Raw genomic sequence first — 20830 nt, 5'->3', positions numbered from 1 at the left:
TGTATTTTATGGGCGGTTATACCAGTTTTTATCAAGGGCTCTAATATTAAAGCATTAAAATGCTTTAATGCTAAAACATCTTTTATTGAACGGGTAATCCCAGTCTTTCTCCTCTCATTCTAAGTACTTAAGATGGACTAAGGAGTCTTTAGTAATTCTTTATTCAGGAGTTTTAATTGACCAGTCACTGTTTTCCAAAAAGACTTAACAATATATAGCAAACAGAAGTTCAACAGAGGAATTTTACACAATAGTCTTTAATTTTTTCTTAAAAAATTAGAAAAGAGAAAGAAATGCAAGGCATTTCAGTGTGTTGACTGTATTACACAATCTGTTTTATATAAGTCAAAAGACAAAAGAAAAAAAAGACTGTGGCTATGGTGAAAACAATGTTATAGGTAATGCAAAGAAAGGAAAATTTTCATACCCCACGGAAAGCACCAGCCTGAAAGCCTGCTTCTTAATGTTTCTCAAAAGACAATGTAAACCAGAATGACTTGTTTTTAGACTGGCTATAAAATCAGGCAAAAGTAATCTGACATTTCAGAATCTATCATATGAAATCAAATATGGAAGAAATGAAACCTTTAAAATTAAATTTAAGTGTCTGGAGATATACAAAGTCCAAGTGTTTTGACAAGTACCAAAAGTTTTATGCTGGTGAAGTGGTTTTTCTAAATTGCTTAGAAAATTATTCTCTGAGGGAAAAAGTTAGGAGCTACAATTGCCAACACTTGTAAAAAATACTAGGCTCTAATATTGTAACAGTATTGTCATATCTTTTGAAGTAAAGTTATAGTAGGCTTAGATGCCCATTTTAAAATGATTTTTTAAAAGACAGGGAGTGGGGTGTGGCCTGACCAATAAAAATATCAGTGAACAAAATGAGGAAGTTACTGAATATACACTCCAGGTATAATTAACTTAAGTGTTAATTAAGAACTTAAGAACAAAACCCTCATACACCTAGAAATATGGAGGTTGAATCTGGTGAGCTGACATTAAAGTCTTGGTCATATTACTACTACTCACTTCTATATATGGCAACTACTAGAAGTTAGTACCTGTATAAGTAATCTTAGAATTATAATATTAAATTTTACAGATTAATCTGCATTCACTTAAATCCTCCCATTATTGCTCCTTTCAGGAATCTGAACATTCTCCTTTGGTGGTTTCCTGAATCTTTTCAACATAATTATTTATCAAGAAAAGGAAATTTAGCTTTGAGCATTAAGACACATACACAGTTCTGCTACATTTATTAAATGGCTCTTGAAGTATTTGATTCTTGGTTGATGGTAGACGATAATCCATATTCATATAGAAGGAGCTGTTGTCTTCAGAAGTCTTTTTGTAAATCTAAAATAGGATATACTTTTATCAAGGATAGTAAAGGAAAACAAAGCTCATTTATTTCACATTCTGATTTGCTTAATATTTCCATTAAATTCACATCATGCATAAAGATTTGCTTTCACATTTGCTGAAGCCCACATTATAGGCTGAGTTAGTACAGAACGAGAATACAAAGGACTTAATATGCCCCATTGGAATGGCAGCTTCAATGAGGCTTTCCAAGTTCAGAGTCATCACTGTTCATTCAACAAGCGCGTATTTGAGTGTCTGCTATGAGTAGAGCATTATCTTAGGCACTGCTATTTAATCATCACACGTTTTATTAAAAAATGAAGTGGAAAAGGGGCTTGCATTTCTATAACATTGCCAATTTTCTATGGTATTCATCAATCTCTTGAATAATACTCACTACTGATTTTTTTCCTTTTGCTTTACACATATGCTTGGGTGTCTCCTAGTCAAAGAACTTGATAAGCTCGTTGAAACTTTCCTCTTGCTTGGCTTCTGTGACACTTATACTTAGATCTTTCAGATTCCCCCAAAAATCATTACCAAGTTTCAAGGATGGCTCTAGTATTTGCACTTTTTGGAGATCTCCAGCTCTGTTGTCCTAATACTAACAGCTCATTCTATTCCCTGTTTCTCCCCAGATACTGCTAGTAGATTTATCTTTTTAGATACAACTACAAATCATGACACTCCCTTCCTCAAAAAGCTTTAATTGCTTCCCTGTTCATGTGAATTAAACTCAAATTCCCAAGTCTGAAATTAAAGGCAATCTACACTGTGGCTTCTTTGAATTTCTATCTCATCACTTCCTGATGCATCTTTTTCCAAATAAGCTATGCTACTTGATGGCCTCTAGAGTGACTTGATGTTTTCCTGCTCTATGTCTTTGTTTCTGCTGTTCCTTTGAGAATGAACAACCTGTCTCCTTTCTCCACTCTTGTATCTTTATCTCATCAAATCTCTGTGGAATTCTTACTCATACCTCAAGGCATGATATAATGGCACTGGGGACTGAGTTAAATGCCATTCTTTTCTTTTTTCATTCTTTTCATATAAAATCTTCCTAGGTTCTCTCAGTCAGACGAGACCTCTATCGCTTTTTTAGCATTTTATACTTTTTTTGGTATCAGTTAGTACTCCCTAAGGGCAGGGAGCCATGGTGTGGAATTCATCCTTGTATAATTCATTTTTATTTTTCTCATAGAACCTGACATATAGAAAGTGTTATATGAGTATGTGCTGAATTGAATTAAGGGACTCAGTTTTCAAAACACTAAAGATAGTAAGATAAACTAGTAACTTTTCTTGAGAGGGCAAAGATTAGAGCTCTTAAAATTGTTCACTTGTTAGATGTTTTAAACTGCCCATACTAAGATCAAAATAGCTATAAGGGAAAGGTGTAGAATCTTACCACTCTTCTTGAGAAGTTCTCCTTTTCGGGATTTATCCAGGTTTTCAAGAAACTGCTCAAAAATTTTTACAAAAGGAGCTAGACTGGTCTTCTTATAATCTAAATTACGAAGACCATGAGTTATAATTAGCATTTTGGCAGCAAGAATAACATAAAGTATAACTTTTAGTTTCTTGTAAAAATTCTATAGAATGGTACTGTCCAATAGAAAATAATGAGAAATGTATAATTTAAAACACTCTAATAGCCACATTAAAAAGGTGAAATTAATTTTAATAGTATATTTTATTTAACCCATTATATCTAAAATATTTCAACATATGATAAAAAGTGAGTGAAGTTCCTCAGTTGTGTCCCACTTTTGCGACCCCGTGGACTGTAGCCTACCAGGCTCCTCCATCCATGGGATTTTCCAGGCAAGAATACTGGAGTGGGTTGCTATTAAAGATTGAAATATTTTACATTCTTTCATATTAAGTCTTTCAAATCTAGTATTTTGTACTTAAAGTATAACTTAATTTATTAACAGATACTATATTATCATATCATTGGAAATACTTGATCTAGATTTAAATTATAGTATATGTAGGTAAAAAAGCAAGCTCATAGAACTAATTTTTCTAACATGCTTAAAAGTTTTCCAATAATTGAATCAGTTATCAGTTTTTAAGCTTAAATTAATTAAAATTAAGAAAACAAAACAAAACCCTGTTCTTTAGTTATACTAGCCACATTTCAAATGCCTAATAGCCACATATGGCTAATATATTATAGACAGTGCTGCTCTAAAACATCCAAACCATATGTATATAACTACTCTAGTAGTCAGGCTTTCTGGTATTAGACCAGCATCATCTACTGCTATGTATTAAGTCCCACCAAACACTCCTTTCTTTGGAAATTGTGGCTTCAATAATAAATAGTTTTACCAACAGATCAAAACACTGAACATGTGAAGTGGGGGCCATACCTTCTAGAAACAATCAGAAGTTTATAGTCACATGCATTAAGTACAGGTATTCTTTGATTTATAAAGTCTTAAAAATGTACATAAAACTTTGAATACAGCACAAAGACAGACATATAGATCAATGGAACAAAATAGAAAGCCCAGAGATAAATCCACACACATATGGACACCTTATCTTTGACAAAGGAGGCAAGAATATACAATGGAGTAAAGACAATCTCTTTAACAAGTGGTGCTGGGAAAACTGGTCAACCACTTGCAAAAGAATGAAACTAGATCACTTTCTAACACCGCACACAAAAATAAACTCAAAATGGATTAAAGATCTAAATGTAAGATCAGAAACTATAAAACTCCTAGAGGAGAACATAGGCAAAACACTCTCTGACATAAATCACAGCAGGATCCTCTATGATCCACCTCCCAGAAATCTGGAAATAAAAGCAAAAATAAACAAGTGGGATCTAATTAAAATTAAAAGCTTCTGCACAACAAAGGAAAATAGAAGCAAGGTGAAAAGACAGCCTTCTGAATGGGAGAAAATAATAGCAAATGAAGCAACTGACAAACAACTAATCTCAAAAATATACAAGCAACTTCTGCAGCTCAATTCCAGAAAAATAAACGACCCAATCGAAAAATGGGCCAAAGAACTAAATAGACATTTGTCCAAAGAAGACATACGGATGGCTAACAAACACATGAAAAGATGCTCAACATCACTCATTATTAGAGAAATGCAAATCAAAACCACAATGAGGTACCACTTCACACCAGTCAGAATGGCTGCGATCCAAAAATCTGCAAGCAATAAATGCTGGAGAGGGTGTGGAGAAAAGGGAACCCTCCTACACTGTTGGTGGGAATGCAAACTAGTACAGCCACTATGGAGAACAGTGTGGAGATTCCTTAAAAAATTGCAAATAGAACTACCTTATGACCCAGCAATCCCACTGCTGGGCATACACACCGAGGAAACCAGAATTGAAAGAGACACATGTACCCCAATGTTCATCGCAGCACTGTTTATAATAGCCAGGACATGGAAACAACCTAGATGTCCATCAGCAGATGAATGGATAAGAAAGCTGTGATACATATACACAATGGAGTATTACCCAGCCGTTAAAAAGAATTCATTTGAATCAGTTCTGATGAGATGGATGAAACTGGAGCCGATTATACAGAGTGAAGTGAGCCAGAAAGAAAAACACCAATACAGTATACTACACATATACATGGAATTTAGGAAGATGGCAATGACGACCCTGTATGCAAGACAGCAAAAAAGACACAGATGTGTATAACGGACTTTTGGACTCAGAGGGAGAGGGAGAGGGTGGGATGATTTGGGAGAATGGCATTCTAACATGTATACTATCATGTAAGAATTAAATCGCCAGTCTATGTCTGACGCAGGATACAGCATGCTTGGGGCTGGTGCATGTGGATGACCCAGAGAGATGTTATGGGGAGGGAGGTGGGAGGGGGGTTCATGTTTGGGAACGCATGTAAGAATTAAAGATTTTAAAATTTAAAAAATAAAAAACTAAAAAAAAAAAAAAACAACTTTGAATACAGAATCATAATCATCCATTTAATTATACAATCAATAATTAATACCCAAAGGAAGGGAAAAAATCTAATTGAGATCAAGATGAGATTTGGATTTTATCTGCATGGAATTAAGAATACTCATAATAGTTTACTAAAAAGAATTTAAAGGAAAAAAAAGAAAAGAAAAGGAACCAGGGACTTCTCTGGCGGTCCAGTGGTTAAGACCCCATGCTTCCACTGCAGGGTAGGGTTCCATCCCTGGTCAGGGAACTAAGATCCCACATGCCATAATTATATATTGAGTACTGTGCTAAATTATAAAAAAGTATAATCCATACATACTACTTCATCTCAAGAAATTTTTATGTTTTAAAATATTTATTTATTTATTTGGGCCACTCTGTGAGGCTTGCAGGATCTTAGTTCCCTGACCAGGGATGGAACCTGGGCTCCTTGCAGTGGAGGTATGGAATCCTAACCACTGAACCATCAAGGAATTCCTTCAAGAAGCTTTCAAAAGAATTGGAAAAACAACTCCTCTATGTAGTAACAGAAGACAACATATAATTAAAGGCCAAACAGGCATACGGATAATTTTGTGTCCAAAGAACTGACCAATCACAGTTGACTGAGGTAGCTATGAACTGGGTCTTAGAAAAAAGATTTAATTAGATAGTCAGTGAGGAAGGTAGAGAACATACCAGTATTTGGGAAGCAGAAAGGAAGGAACAAATGGTACTAATATGAAAATGGACAAAAGTTTAGAATCATAGAAATTAAAGAAATAATAAGAACTTATATATCACCTATGCCAGCCTCCCACCTCATCTAAAGCATCCCTGACTTACTCATGGCTAATAGCCTGTACGAATACTTGAAAGAGCAGTTTATTTCCGAACAGATATTTATTATAAAGCTTCTCCTTATAGGGAGCCAAAACTTGCTTTCTTAAAACCTCTGAATAAAGTAAAAAGATGTCCACAAAGAGAGACTATTCTTTTATTATTAAATTTAAAAAGTTGTGTTAAAAGTAATTTGCTAAAAAAAAAAAGGTAAAATAGTATTAACAGGTTTTTGTGGAAAAAAATAGCAGCTCCCTGCTAACCTTTCCATCTTCTTGAATGGCAACTACTTTTTTCTTTTCTAGCACTTACTTCTAAAAATGAATACTTCCATTTTTACTTAGAAATTTAAGGCCATTCTTCCTAGGTCCATGGCTTTTTTGTGGGGAGGGACTGTAGGAAGGGGTCTGAAAGCTCTTAAGATCTTCTCTTAATTCTGTTAAATTTCAAAACGATGTGCCTTGGTGTAGGCATATCATTCTCATTATGCTGAGCCCTTTTAACAAAGGGCTCATTTCTGGGATGTTTTCATATATAATTTTGGCAATTTTTTCCCTCCCTATTTTATTTGTTCTTCTTCTGTCAGATATTAGACCTCCTGAATCAGTCTTTAATTTTCTTTATCTTTTTCCTCCTTAAAAAACATAACTGTCTTTTTTTTTTTTTACTACTTTCTAGGAAGTCTCCTCTTTTCTTTTCCAGCCCTTCCAGTGAAAGTTTTATTCTAATGATTATGTTTTTGATTTCTAAGACCTCTTTCTTATTCTGAATGTTTTTTTTTCCCATAGCATTCTGGTCTTGCTTCATGGATACACTGTCTTCTCTTAATCTCTGAGATCAGTTATTTTAAAAAAAGGTTTCCTCTGTTCCTTGCATTGTTTATTTTCCCTGAGTTCTTTTTTTTTTTCAGTTTATTATTTTCCAGTTTATTTGTTAGAGACTTTTGTCCATTATTTTAAACAGAATGCTTGTAATCATTCTATAAATATTGATGGAGGAATGTACCTTGTTTATGTTAGAGCTGAAATATATGAAGTGACATTTGAGCTTGGATTCTGAAAGCAAGGTAGCAACATTTGACTAAAAAGATCAATCAGAGATCTGTTCTGCCCATTACAGTAGTCACGAGTCACATGAGGCTATTTAAATTAAATGAAGCTAAAAATTTAGTTTCTCACATTTCAAGTTCTCAAAAGTCATGTATAAAGGCTAGTGATTACCATTTGGACAGTGCATGACATTTTCATCATAGAAAGTAGTGTTGAACTATTGCTATAGTGTCTCTTGGGTATTGGTATAAGATTTGACTTTCACTAACTCAGGGAGATGGTGATGGACAGGGAGGCCTGGTGTGCTGCAATTCATGGGGTCGCAAAGAGTCGGACACGACTGAGCGACTGAACTGAACTGAACAGGCCGTTTTATATTCCCATCTCTTTCAAATTATTGGATATACAATTCAGTTACAGTTTAGACATATATTTAACATAACACTCATCTGGATACAAAAATAAGTAGAGGACGAAATACTGCATACATGGTAGTTGTTAAGTAAATAGTTATTGAATCTAAGACTGTGAGATTCAAACAATTGTCAAAATCAATTGACAATTTAATCTTTCAGTATAGATCCTGGCATTAAATGTTACTTTGTAAATATTTGTAGACTCACATTGGATTCAACAGTACCATTTGGGCAACTGATGAAGGAGAGAAACATTGTGATCATATTATTTGCTACTGAGCTGGTTTCAGGATAAACAATGATCCATTCTGGTCTGAATCCAAGGCAAATTAATTACTGAGTCACAGAAAGACGTCAATATAAAAAGATTATGTTAAAGTAAGACTTCAATATACTAACCTACCTCTGGTTCTGTGTTTAATATCAGATTCAGCTCCATTCTCTTTTTCTTCTTTAGTAGAAATAACATCCAACTCATGGCAAATGGAACTACAAATAATAGAAGATAATTTAAAAGTTGATTCTTGGTCAATATTACCCAGTGTATGAAAGCACATGAATCTCACAAGATTTTCTGTGAAAAAAATGTGGCCAAATGAATTTGGGATATTCTAAACATCATACTCTCTTTCTGGAGTTTTCCATGCATGTTAGCATATTAAAGACTAGGAAATTTTGCTTAAGTCAACATTTCTCAAACTTATTTGAACTTTTTTTTTTTTGCATAATAGTAGCTGAAAAATTTGTGTTCTGTAGAACTCACGAGGAAATGCTCTTCTGGAAGGGCGCCATCATACAGCCTCAGAGAAGCTGCCTCTCCAGAAGGGATCTAGTCCAATTTACTTCACATTTACAACAGTCACAAACAAAAAAGGAGTGATCAGTGATCTGGAACATACCTTATGGTTGGAACAGTAAATGGATCAAACTGATCCACTTTCTGTAAGTCAATAGGCACAGAAATGCGACCTGTGAAAAACAAAAAATTATAAGCTGAATATTGTACAATACAAATAATTATAGGCTGTGTCCTATGAGTTATTTTTGGCTAAAACTTTAAGGCTTAGAAAGAGGGTTACACTAATCTGTTAAGAATATTTATTTAGAAATATAAAAGTACTTTCGGGACTTCCCTGGAGGTCCAATGGTTAAGACTCCACACTTCCGACGCAGGGGGTATGATTCTCCTCCTGCCTAGGGAACTAAGATTCCACATGCCATGTGGCCAAAAAGTTTCAAAAAATACATAAACACAATAAAATTGGGTCTTAAAAAAAAGTACTTTCACATTAGTGCCTTTTATTTCTCTAAAAACACCAAAAAATAGATGTGAAAGACTGTTGAGCTATTACCTAGTTGCTCTTATATCCATTTTGATTTCTGTTTTTCTCTTCCCTATATCCTCCAATATGTAAGTACAGAACAATCTCAAATTTAGTGAGTCCTGAAGATGGAACACAAAATAGATGGAAGTAGTTTACTTCATTACTTTAATTTGCTGAAATCAAAACAGACACCTATGTGTTGAGCATCTTTGGAAATAATATAAATGACATATTACCCTTTTACAAAATCCACAACTGGGACATGAGGATAAAATTCATATCTGAAAAATGAGATAATGAATTTAAAGAATGGCAGGTGACTAACAAAATAATTAAGGAAATTGAGAGTTACTGGTAGAAGGCAGAGTGAAAAGACTATAGCCATTTAATGGGAAAAAGATATAATAAAAATGTATACTTACGAGTGAATGTAATTAGTTACTCAAATCTTGAATATTAAATAAGGGGAATACTCACTGAAGCTTTAGAATATTAAGAGAAACATTAAGAAACATTAAACTTATTACCAAAATAAACTAAAAACACATAACTGGCAGATTTGAAAAGGGGCTATATAAATGTATATACTACAGAGTCATTGTAGACTATTAAAGAAAACTAGGCAATGTGGGAGTACTGAATATGTGACAGACACTTTTCTAAGCATTTAACCTTTTAGATCTTCACCATAAACCACTGAGGTATCTCCATCGTTCAGATGTTAAAACCAAGGGTCGTTTGCCTAACTTCCCAAGGCAAGTGGCAGAGTTGAATTGTTGACACTAAAAAGGATAACTAGATACTTCTAATTGTGTCCTCTAGTTGGATGGAGCAAAGTTTATGCCACTGTATCTACTATCATACTTATTGTAAAGTCAGTTTTAGTCCATCAAATCTTATCCAGAAGAGTGAAAGAAGAAAGCTAAATCTATTGAAAAAGACCTGAGGGAGGCAGCATAGTGGAAAGAGCATGGAATGGAGTATAGCTGCTTTACAGTGTTGTTAATTTCTGCTGTACAGCAAAAGGAACTAGTTCTATGTATACATTACATATACCGCTCCCCCCTTTAAGAGTTCCTTCTCATTTAAGTTACCACAGATAACTGGTACAGGTTCCTGAGCTATACAGTCGGTTCCCATTATTTATTTACATAGTAGAGTATGTATGTCAATCCCAATCTCCCAATTCATGCCACCCCCTGCTTCCACCTTGGTAACCAGAAGTCTGTCCTCTACATCTGTGATTCTGTTTCTAAAAAGCATGGAACTTTGAGTCTTAAGAACTGAACTCTGTTACCAGTTCTGACATAATTTTTTTATTTTTGGCCACACTACGAGGCTTGTGGGATCTTAGTTCCCCGAATGGCAATAGAACCTGGTCCCCATTAGTGAAAGTGCCAAGTACTAACCTCCCTGGATCACACCAGGGAATTCCCCAAAATTTGTTTTAAGACTGTGGACAAATCACTTTAACCTCTCGAGCCACTGTTTTCTCATCTGAACAATATGTGCTGTTGTTCTATGATTTTTAAGTTCCTCTCCAACTCTACTTCTAACGCTGAACCTTAGAAATCCAACTGAAAATTATTTACATAGTGGAAACTCATTGAATACCTACTAACTGACAATGGAAAAATAAGTTAATTCAGATACTAGCTGACAGAACGATTCTTCAAGCTTTACTATTTCAGACATTCACACTCAGTGACATGCTTTCTATAACAAAAAATAACTTTGATTTTTCTTTTGTTCTTAATTTTTTTTTACATAGTACCTGTTTTAGGATGAACACTAAAAGGGCTCTTCAGTAAATGATTGATTCCTTTGCTAACATTGATATCCAGTCGTGGAAAACAATACTGGAGCATGATCTCCCACTCAAGCCAGGGTCCACATTTGTCGTTTTTGTTGTTTTTCTAAAAACAGATGTAAGTCCAGCATGAGGATCAGTAGGAACTTTTGAACATTTCTTTAAGGTGGTGAAAAAATGATCTTCAACTATCTTTAACTTAGTAAGCGAAAAAATGATAATTTAATTAAGAACTGCATTTTTGTATTTGTAATACAGATTTCAATGGAATATACCTGATATTTGTTGATGGTGTTCTTCAAATTCTCCCAACGCTGAAGTGAATTGCTATGCCTTTGGAAGCCTTGTTGAAGTTCATCACGCATTGGTGATGGATCATTAAGGAACACACTCATTTAGGGTACATCAATGAACAACTTATTTTCAATGTGTATTACCACAAGGATATCTAAAGATTACATAGAAAGTAATTATTGTTTTCTAAAATACAAATATTAAACACAAAACCTTAGAAAAATTCCCCTGTTAAACTGTATTAGGTACGACAGAAAGAATGCCAAAATAGCTTTAAGGTTTAAGGTAAAACTGGTCCGTGATCTGTATATATTTTGATGATGATTTTGTATCCGTTAAGTAGTCACTAATTTTAGGAGGATCAGCTTCCAAAATGAGGAAATTTATTTACAAAACAGCCTCGCTTCTTATTGTATTCCAGACTAGAGATTTTTAAAAAAAAAATGCAGAAATACAGGAGATGTTTTGTGTAAAAAAGATTAAAACTATATAAGTACATGAGAACATGCAGGTAGAACAAATTTATAATATCACAGGTCAGTACAAGTAGCTCACATAGAAATGGTCTTGGGAAAGGATATTTTCAGGAACAAGGGCTAAAATTTTATCCCAGCTTTCTTTATTCTCAAGAATATCTTGATCAACTAAGGCATATTGTTCAAAGTACTTTTTAATTATGTTTATAGATTTTCTGTAGGAACAATAATAACAAAGTCCCAACACTATTAGCGACATATATGGCACACGGCTTTTGTTCACTAGGGAGGCTAGTACTTATTTTCACTGAATTTCTAGAACTTAACTAGATAAAATGGGAATTATACCTCTTCACAGGGTTATGAGAGTTAAATGAAACACTCTAAGGGGAAAGAACCTAGCGAAGTACTTGGCTTAGACTAGATATTCAAGAAATGTTTACTTCTTAAATCCCACAATTTAGAAGGTTCATAGCATCATAGACATGTAACAAGGGCAGAAAGCAACCAAGTCAGGACAATGTAATAATACATCAGTAGTAGGATGTGGGATACAATCTACAGTTTCTATTCTGAATTGCTTGCTTTAGCATCTCAACACTTACAAAGTGCTTTGCAGTTTGAAAATAGACTTTGCATCTACTGTTTTATGTATATATATTTGTACATTAGGTTACTAGCTTTTATTTTATTATTATTGTTTTTTTGGCTGCACAGCATGCAGCATTCAGGATCTTAGTTCCCCAGTCAGGGACTGAACCCATGACCCCTGCAGTGGAGGCAGAGAGTCTTAACCACTGGACTGCCAGGGCCCTTTATTGTTTCATTTAATCTCTGCCACAACTCTGAGATAGATGGAGTAGACACTGTTCTCCCCATACTGATAAGAAACAGAGTCTCTAATATTTTATCAAGGTCATATTAAAGTGGCAGAATAGGGATTCTTACTTCTAATGCAATGCTCTTTCCATTATCCTAGAGAACTAGTGAATTAAATGGAAAGGGTATGGTCTTTGGGATCAAGCAGACAAGGACATATATCCTGATTTTAATAATTACTTGCATAAAGCCAAACAAATTATACAATCTCTCCAAATCTCACTTCTCTCATCTATAAGTGGAGATAACCATCATGTATCTAATGCGGTTGTTGTGAAGACCAATAAGAACATTTGTGAAACACCTATCAAGAATACTGGAATGTACAAAACAGACAATTAATTAATTCTGGCTATTATTGTTGTAAAATGCTACCCTGGTGCAGAAAATTGATACAGTAATTCTAAAAGCACATGCAGGTAAATCAGACACAACTTAAACTTCATGGAGTCTTCCCCAACAGACCTGACAAAAGGGTGAATTTTTTCACTTAGGTGAACTTTCTTTTTAACATCTTGACCACCCTGAAAAACAAACCATCAAAAACAAAACAAAACTTCATGTAAGAATCAAAATTTTCTTTAATGTATTCTAAAGATATTGATTAAATTCTGTCAAAGTATAAATCTTGGTTAACTTTACTTGACATACTTGGACCAGAAAAGTAAACTAAACTTCCTTTTGCCACATACAGCAAAATATGAGATATCTTAAAAAATATAACTACTATTATTTTAACTGATCTACTGGTAAAATCATTTACTCTGAAATATGAATGCTTAAAAGATAGTTTGCTTTTGTTACTAAACATACAAGGCTGGGTGATGTCTAGCTAACGAAGAAATGTAAACTATCATTAAGAAGACCTTACCTTTACCAGACTCAAATATTCAACTATCCCAGAACGTACTGCAGAGGACAGTTTTCTAACTGATTCATCACAGACCCAACAATGAACACCTCTCCTTCCAGAATATACCCAGAGACGATGTTTAAATCCAAAGTCCTCTGAGGAGGGAAGAAATCATCAGTTTTAAAATAAATTTGTAAATTTCTGGTTCTTGCATATTTCTCTAGCTTGATTTTTTTTTACCTCTTATCCACATGTACTCATCTTAACTATACTGCAGTTGACCCTTGAACAAAGTGGGATGCCAACCCTCCCACTAGAAAATCCACATAAAACTTGTGGTTGGCCCTCCATAGAAACAGTTCCTTGAACTTCCTGGGTGGCCCAGTGGTTAAGAATCTGCCTGCCAATGCAGGGGACACAAGTTTGATCCTTGGTCAGGGAAAATTCCACATGTCGTGGGGCAACTAAGCCTGTGTGCCACAACTACTGAGCCTATACTCTGCAATAAGAAAAGCCTGCACACTATAACGAAGAATAGCCCTCCTTGTCAACTAGAGAAAGCCCATGTCTAGTGATGAAGACCCAGTGCGGCCAACAAATATGTGTATGTATATATGTGATATATATACACACACGCATATATATATATATATATATATATATATATATATATATAAAAGGACGAGTTCCTCTGCATCAGCAGTTCCTCTATATTTGTGGTTCTACATCTGCAGATTTAACCAACTATGAAGCATATAGTATTGCAGTATTTACTATTGAAAAAAATCTGTATAAGTAGAATTGCACTGTTCAAACTCATGTTGTTCAAGAGTCAACTGTACATTATTTGTAGTTTCCCATGCTCCCTGAGCTCTTGCTTTCAGTTCTTTACTTATCCTGGTCACTCTGCTAAGAATTTCTTCATGCCCCAGTACTTCCATTTCTCTCCCTGACCAACTGCCATTTCTCTCTAAAGACCCTGGCTAAGAATATTAAAAGAGGTAACACATTTAAAGTGTTTGAAATAGTGCCTGGTACATAATAAGCCTCTTATATAAGTTAGTCATTATCATTCTCATCCTTACCATCACCTCTTCCAGGAAGCCTTTTCTGATCTAATATCTTCCCATTCCTGTATGCACTCCTACTGTTCTATATCCCCATAGCACCCTGTGCATATTAACACATATGTAATCCTTAATTTTCTTATTTCCTCCTTAGACTGCATAACTTACTTGAGGTAAGAATTGTTATCTTTCATAGTTCCCTCACTTAGGACAGTAACTGGCATGCAAGAATTGCTCAACACATGACTGAACTGGGAAAAAAATTACATGATTTGATCAATAGGTTTATCAAAGTTTTAACTACAACTTTAATCTTTTATTTTCCCATCATATATTTCAAAGAAACATGTCAGAAATTTATGAGAATTGATTATAAAATGGTGTAGACAGATTAATATTCAGAAGAAAAAAAGATTCTTGCACGTGACCCCATTTAGATACTGCTAATACTTGCCTTTCAGTGCTCGGTCGATGATATGTATGGCCATCGTCATGAGGGTCCAACACTTGGAACATATGTCTGCAGAACTGGGGCAGAATGATCATTACTCACTGTCAGTGATATCACCCACCCTACTAGCAAAGCATGAGGAACTCACCTGCAACATCTCCTCACATCGTCATAGTCTGTCATGTCAATGTCAAACACCAGTTCTTTTTCCTGAGCCTGGAAAGCTCCCAGCTTCACTGTATTGTGTTGATTGGGCTAAAGGGACAAAATATCAATCAGTTTCTATAAGAGCTGCCACACTGTCAGATATGCTTATTTCCTACCTATAAAGAAAAAGGGGCCAAAGAGAAGGAAAGAAACCATATAATGCCAAGTCTGTCAGTGACTGACATAGAAAAGAAGCTCACTGATTTGATCCTATATAGCCAGAAGTGATGCCAGTGTAACTTTCATCTACTAAACAAGGTTTGATCAATGTTTTACCATAAGTATGTTTTCTGATAATCCTATTAAGATATAATTGACATTGTATAATAAACATTTGTTGATCAGTAGAAATCATAATGAAGCATTTTGAGGTTTCTGATCAGGAAAGGTCCATACAAATAATTAGTAGCCTACTGCAAGATATTTTAAGGACCTTTAGTTGTTATTGGTCATATAAGTAACAAAAATGTGTTTAAAATTTTTCAATAATTCAAAAAGATCTCCCAAGTCAGTCTGGCTCAAGCTCTAAGGAATTTCCTTTGAGGCTATGGACTATCTGGTAAAGAAGGTAGACTGAATGCAAATACTTATTTGGCTTCCTCTAAACCTGCACAAAAATAATTTTTTCTTTTTAAAGACAGGTATAAGTCTTTTTAAAAAGAGAACCAGAGAGGAGACAATACCACCACAATTTTTATAAGGAGATTCAAAAAGCTGAATCTTCAGCTCTCAGTAAAGAAGAACAAGAAGAAACCCAGTTTACATCTCAGAATCTCCAAGTCTTAGGAAAAGGTGACAACAGGTATCTCTGGAGCTGAGATTAAAAACAGGAGGACTGATTATAAATCTATTTACGAAGCAGTTAGTGCTAAACCTACTGGGTGGAGCTAGCTGACTGTGCTTCCATTTCCCTGGCAAAGACACCTGAATCATTACCTAGAGAGCATAAAACAGAGGGTCCCTGGACTGAGAAGGGGAGAGTAGGCACAGCTGAAAAAAGGTTGTACTGTACAGATATTCAGGGGATTAATTAGACATTTACTTGTGGAATGTTGAGACCTAGTTCTCTCCTCTGTACCTTTCCATTGCCACCCCAGGCAGAAGACAGGAAAATTCCTCTCTGAAGACTGACCAGGTGTGTCAGGCATTGTTATTAGGCTCTAGGAACAGATCAGTGATCAACTGGAGTTTTCATTCAAGCAAAGACCTAGAGAAACTGACACCAGAGCTTCCCACAATAAAATGGCCCAGATCTCAGCCAGAGCTTCCAGTCAGCTCTTTGGTACTCTATTCTTAAATATAAGCAACAAGCAAGAAATTAACAGATATATAAGGAAAACCTCTGATAAAAGTGGAAAAACAGAAAAAAATGTAACTGTAGATAAAACAGCCTGTGTAACAGAAGAAAATGTAAAAAACTGTCATTGATATCTTCAGCAAGACCAGATATATCAATGAAAAGAGTACAGGATATGTTAGAAAAAAAAAAGTTCTTGGAAATGAAAACATAATAGCAGAAATGAAAACCTCTGAGGAAATTCCCCAGAAAGCAGAGAAAATGAAAACAAAAATAGGAAGAGAGACTTCCCTGGTGGTACACTGGCTAAGACTCTGCACTTCCAATACAAGGGGCCCTGGGATTCAATCCCTGGTCAGGGAACTAGATCCCACATGCCACAACTAAAGATTCCACATGCTGCAATGAAGATGGAAGGTTCCTTGTGCCTTAGTTAAGACCCAGCACAGCCGAAAAGAAAAAAAAAGAGGTTGCCTCTTGGGAACAGAAAATAGAGGCAAAAGTAAGAAACCAAAAAAAAAAAAAAAAAGCCTATTTAACAGTAGTTGATTTTGTAAGCTACGTGCATATATAACCAATAAAAACACACAAAGATGATGTATAGATGCCTGTCTGGGCCCAATTTAAGAAATGACACCTTTTCCCCCTTCTGTGCTAGGGAGGAGTTAGAGTGACACCTTGGCTCTTCTACAGACTTCAGTTTTAATCTCTATCCCTAAAAGAGGAGAAACCTGCTCCAAAGTGTTTTCCCTGCCTGCCTTTTCTTACCTCCTCTCCCTTTCCTTTGGGATTTAGAGTCCGAAAACCTGGATTCAAATCCCATCTCCCTCATTTAGAAATTGTGTAACCTAGGCCAAATTATCTAAGTTCTCTTTTTTAAAAAAGAATAATGAAGAATGATATGAAAAACAAGTTATACAACATGAAAAAAAAGCTCCATACAAAAGCTGTTATTCTATGTGTATCTTTTTCCTACCTGTGTGTATTTTTAAGGAGAGGAAGAAGGGCAATTTTGGGCAATTATGTTGATTCATTCAACAGATACTTATGATGTACTCTCTCTGCCTGGCAGTATTCTAGGCACTTAGAATGCATCAGCGAGGGGAGAGGGTAGGAGGAAGGGCAGGCTGCAGGCCTCTTTGAGTAAGGACTTGAAGGTGAGAAAAATGAACCAAAAGATACTTCGGGAAATGGGTTCTAGGCAGTGGAAATTGATTGAGCACAGGTCAGTGTGACAGGATTGGAGTGAGTGAGGGAGAGTGGTTCTTAACTCTGCGTAAAATGAGAAGCCACTGGAGAATGGTTTTGAGCAGATGAATCATGATGATCTTACTTGTTTTAAAAGGTTCCTTTTGGCTGCCGTGTTGAGAACACAGTCTAGAGTCTACAGGAGCAAAGTGTTAGGAAGTTTTTACAATAATTCAGATAAGAGGTGATGATGATGATAGTAGCACTAGTAGCAGTGGTTAGTAGATATTATTATGGTAGAGTTAAAGAGATTACCTAGCGAAACAGATATAGGTGTGAGAGAGGAATCAAGAATGATTCTCTCCAATGTCCTCTGTGTTCAACCATGCTGACTTCTTCATTTCGTCTTTAAAAAATGTTTTTTAATCTATTTGATTGTGCTGGCTCTTCGTTGCTACATGGGCTTTCTCTAGTTTCAGTACACGGGGTTCTCATTGGAGTGGTTTCTCCTGTTGAGGTGCATGGGCTCTAGGGCACCTGGGCTTCGGTTGCAGCTCTCAGGATCTAGAGCACAGGCTCATTAGTTGTGGCACACATGCTTGGTTGCTCCATGGCACGTGGGATCTTTCTGGACCAAGGATCGAACCCATGTCCCCTGCATCCACTGTACCACCAGGAAAGTCCCTCATTTAGTCTTTTAGCCAGATACTGGCTTAAAGTATTTTTGTCCTACAGTGAATATAGCCAATCCATTTCTAAATGATTTCCAGTCAGTAAAGTATCAAAGGACATTAAAAAAAATTTTTTTTTACCTTTACAACTTCCTTACAAAAATGGTTAAAGTGTGGCTCTTCAAATAAAATAAACACTACAAATTTATCTCAAAATGCTAGGGGCACCAACCCTTTCTTGGTTTAAAAAACAACAAACTACATAAAAAAACGATTTCTTACTCTGTGGGAATATACTGCGCCAATATCAATCTTGTATGGATTCATTTTCTGCATCTCCTTTTCCAGATCACTTTGGTTGTTGAAGGATTGGTAGCGAATGTAAATATCATCTTTCAATGTGAATGAAAATTCACGATGCTGAAAGTAATTCTTTACCACTGCAAAATAAATGTACACCTTAATTTGGTACTTTATCCAGCTCAGAGCATTAAAACATTAACCAATGAGAAGATATTTTTAGTGAGTCCTCTGTGCTTAACACTATGCTACATGTTAAAAAAAGAAAAGACAAGAGCTAGTTCCTAATTTGAAGGGGTTTACAAAGATGAAGATAAAGTTGCAGAAATATTTTCAATATGTAATACCACCCCTCTTTCCTTGGTGGGCACTAATAAATTCAAGAGGGAAGAGTTAAGTACCTCTCCTCTTTTAGAAGATGCCCCCCCGTCCCTGAGCAGATCACGACTTTGCAGCTTCATGCTATGAACCCTGTACCTACCCCCCCCTCCACTCCCCTCCCGCCCCGTGGTTGCAGGTAAACACCAAACGGAAAGTGAGTTCGACCATTTGAGCCGGAAAAATCTCATGGACTGAGGAGCTGGTGAGCTAGTTTACAGGGTCGCAAAAAGTCGACATGACCAAGCGACGTAGCACACACTAACACGTAGTGGTAGTGGTAGCGGCTATACCTTTCCGTGTGCGGCGTAGGCTGGTCATTACATCCTCTCTCGGCCCATTTACCCCTCAGAGGTGACGGAGAGGGCTGGAGATAAGAGACGAAGGCGCCCAGCACAACGCCTGGCGCACAGGAGGCACTTCATATTGTCATTCCAAGGTACCCTCCCCAAACCTCCTCACATTCCTTTGCAGACACACTACCACCCCTCTCCCCTGCCTCCATCACCTCCGCCATAGTTGAGCCAGCGATAGTATTGGCCGTAGGGAAAGAGCCTTCGGTAATAAAGCTTAAGCAGCTCCGGCAGCTCAGCAGGATCAAACGCCTCCATGGAACGCAGAATTCAACCCTGAGAGGACTACCGCAAGAATTGGCGGGAACCACACAGGGCGAGCCTGCGCCACTGCGCAGGCGCATCGTGGCGCCCTCCGCAGGGGCCGCTGGGAATTGTAGTTCCTATTTGGAGGCTGGCCTGGGCTTCCATGGTCGCTCAGCTGATAAAGAATCCGCCTGCAAGGGGAGACCTCAGGTTCGATTCCTGGGTCGGGAAGATCCGCTGGAGAAGGGATAGGCTACCCACTCCATTATTCTTGGGCTTCCCTGGTGGCTCAGACTGTAAAGAATCCACCTGCAATGAGGGAGACCTGGTTTCCATACCTGGGTTGGGAAGATGCCCTGGAGAAGGTAATTGACTACCCACTCTGGTTTTCTGGCCTGGAAAATTCCATGGACAGAGGCGTCTGGCAGGCTATAGTCTATGGGGTCTTAAAGAGTCGGACTCGACTGAGCGACTTTCCTGTTCACTTTCTGGTTGAGGTAGGTGCTCCTGTGGTCCCTGCCCATTTACTTCTTTGCTAGTTTCCCTGCACAGGTGGGACGAAGAAGACCACGCCCATTCCTGGACGATTTACTACGGAAAGATGAGCCCAGAAGCATATGGTTGTTGTTCAGTCTCTCAGTCGTGTCGGACTCTGCGACCCAATGGATTGCAGCACTGCCAAGCTTCCCTGTCCTTCACCATCTCCCAGAGCTTGCTCAAGCTCATGTCCATTTAGTCGATGATGCCATCCAGCCATGTCATCCTCTGTCGTCCCCTTCTCCTGCCTTCAATCTTTCCCAACATCAGGGTCTTTTCCAATGAGTCAGCTCTTGCCATCAGGTGGCCCAAGTATTGGAGCTTCAGCTTCAGCATCAGTCCTTCCAATGAATTCGGGGTTGATTTCCTTTAGGGTTGACTGGTTTGATCTCCTTGCAGTCCAAGGGATTCTGAAGACTCTTCTCCCAATACCACAGTTCAAAAGCATCAGTTCTTTGGTGCTCAGCCTTCTTTATGGTCCAACTCTCACATCCATACATGACTACTGGAAAAACCGTAGCTTTGACTAGATGGACCTTTGTTGGCAAAGTAATGTCTCTGCTTTTAAATACGGTGACTAGGTTTGTCATAGCTTTTCTTCCAAAGAGCAGTGTCTTTTAATTTCATGACTGCTTTCACCATCTACAGTGATTTTGGAGCCCAAGAAAATGAAGTCTGTTACTGTTTCCATTGTTCCATTTGCTATGAAGTGATGGGACTGGATGCCATGATCCTAGTTTTCTGAATGTTGAGTTTTAAGCCAACTTTTTCGTTCTTTTCTTTCACCTTCATCAAGAGGCTCTTTAGTTCCTCTTCGCTTTCTGCCATAAGGACGGTGTCATCTACCTATCTGAGGTTATTGATGTTTCTCCCGGCAATCTTGAT

The 20830-nt window shown here is 36.9% G+C and overlaps 1 protein-coding gene across 1 annotated transcript; it reads right to left on the bottom strand.

Annotated features, from left to right (window-relative positions):
* Nucleotides 1246-19512, bottom strand: PRIM1 (primase (DNA) subunit 1). Its single transcript, XM_005680327.3, has 13 exons — nucleotides 19318-19512; nucleotides 18414-18571; nucleotides 14917-15023; nucleotides 14772-14845; nucleotides 13269-13405; nucleotides 12863-12921; nucleotides 11624-11733; nucleotides 11024-11115; nucleotides 10713-10854; nucleotides 8513-8582; nucleotides 8017-8102; nucleotides 2780-2878; nucleotides 1246-1362 (listed from the first exon to the last, which is right to left on the bottom strand). The coding sequence occupies exons 1-13, from the start codon at nucleotides 19418-19420 to the stop codon at nucleotides 1343-1345; spliced, it is 1257 nt and encodes a 418-aa protein (XP_005680384.1). The 5' UTR covers nucleotides 19421-19512; the 3' UTR covers nucleotides 1246-1342.

The sequence above is a fragment of the Capra hircus genome, chromosome 5 (assembly GCF_001704415.2).
Source record: "Capra hircus breed San Clemente chromosome 5, ASM170441v1, whole genome shotgun sequence".
Lineage (NCBI taxonomy): Eukaryota > Metazoa > Chordata > Mammalia > Artiodactyla > Bovidae > Capra > Capra hircus.
Note: the sequence above shows the minus strand (reverse complement) of the source record. Positions and strands in the feature narration are given on the sequence as shown.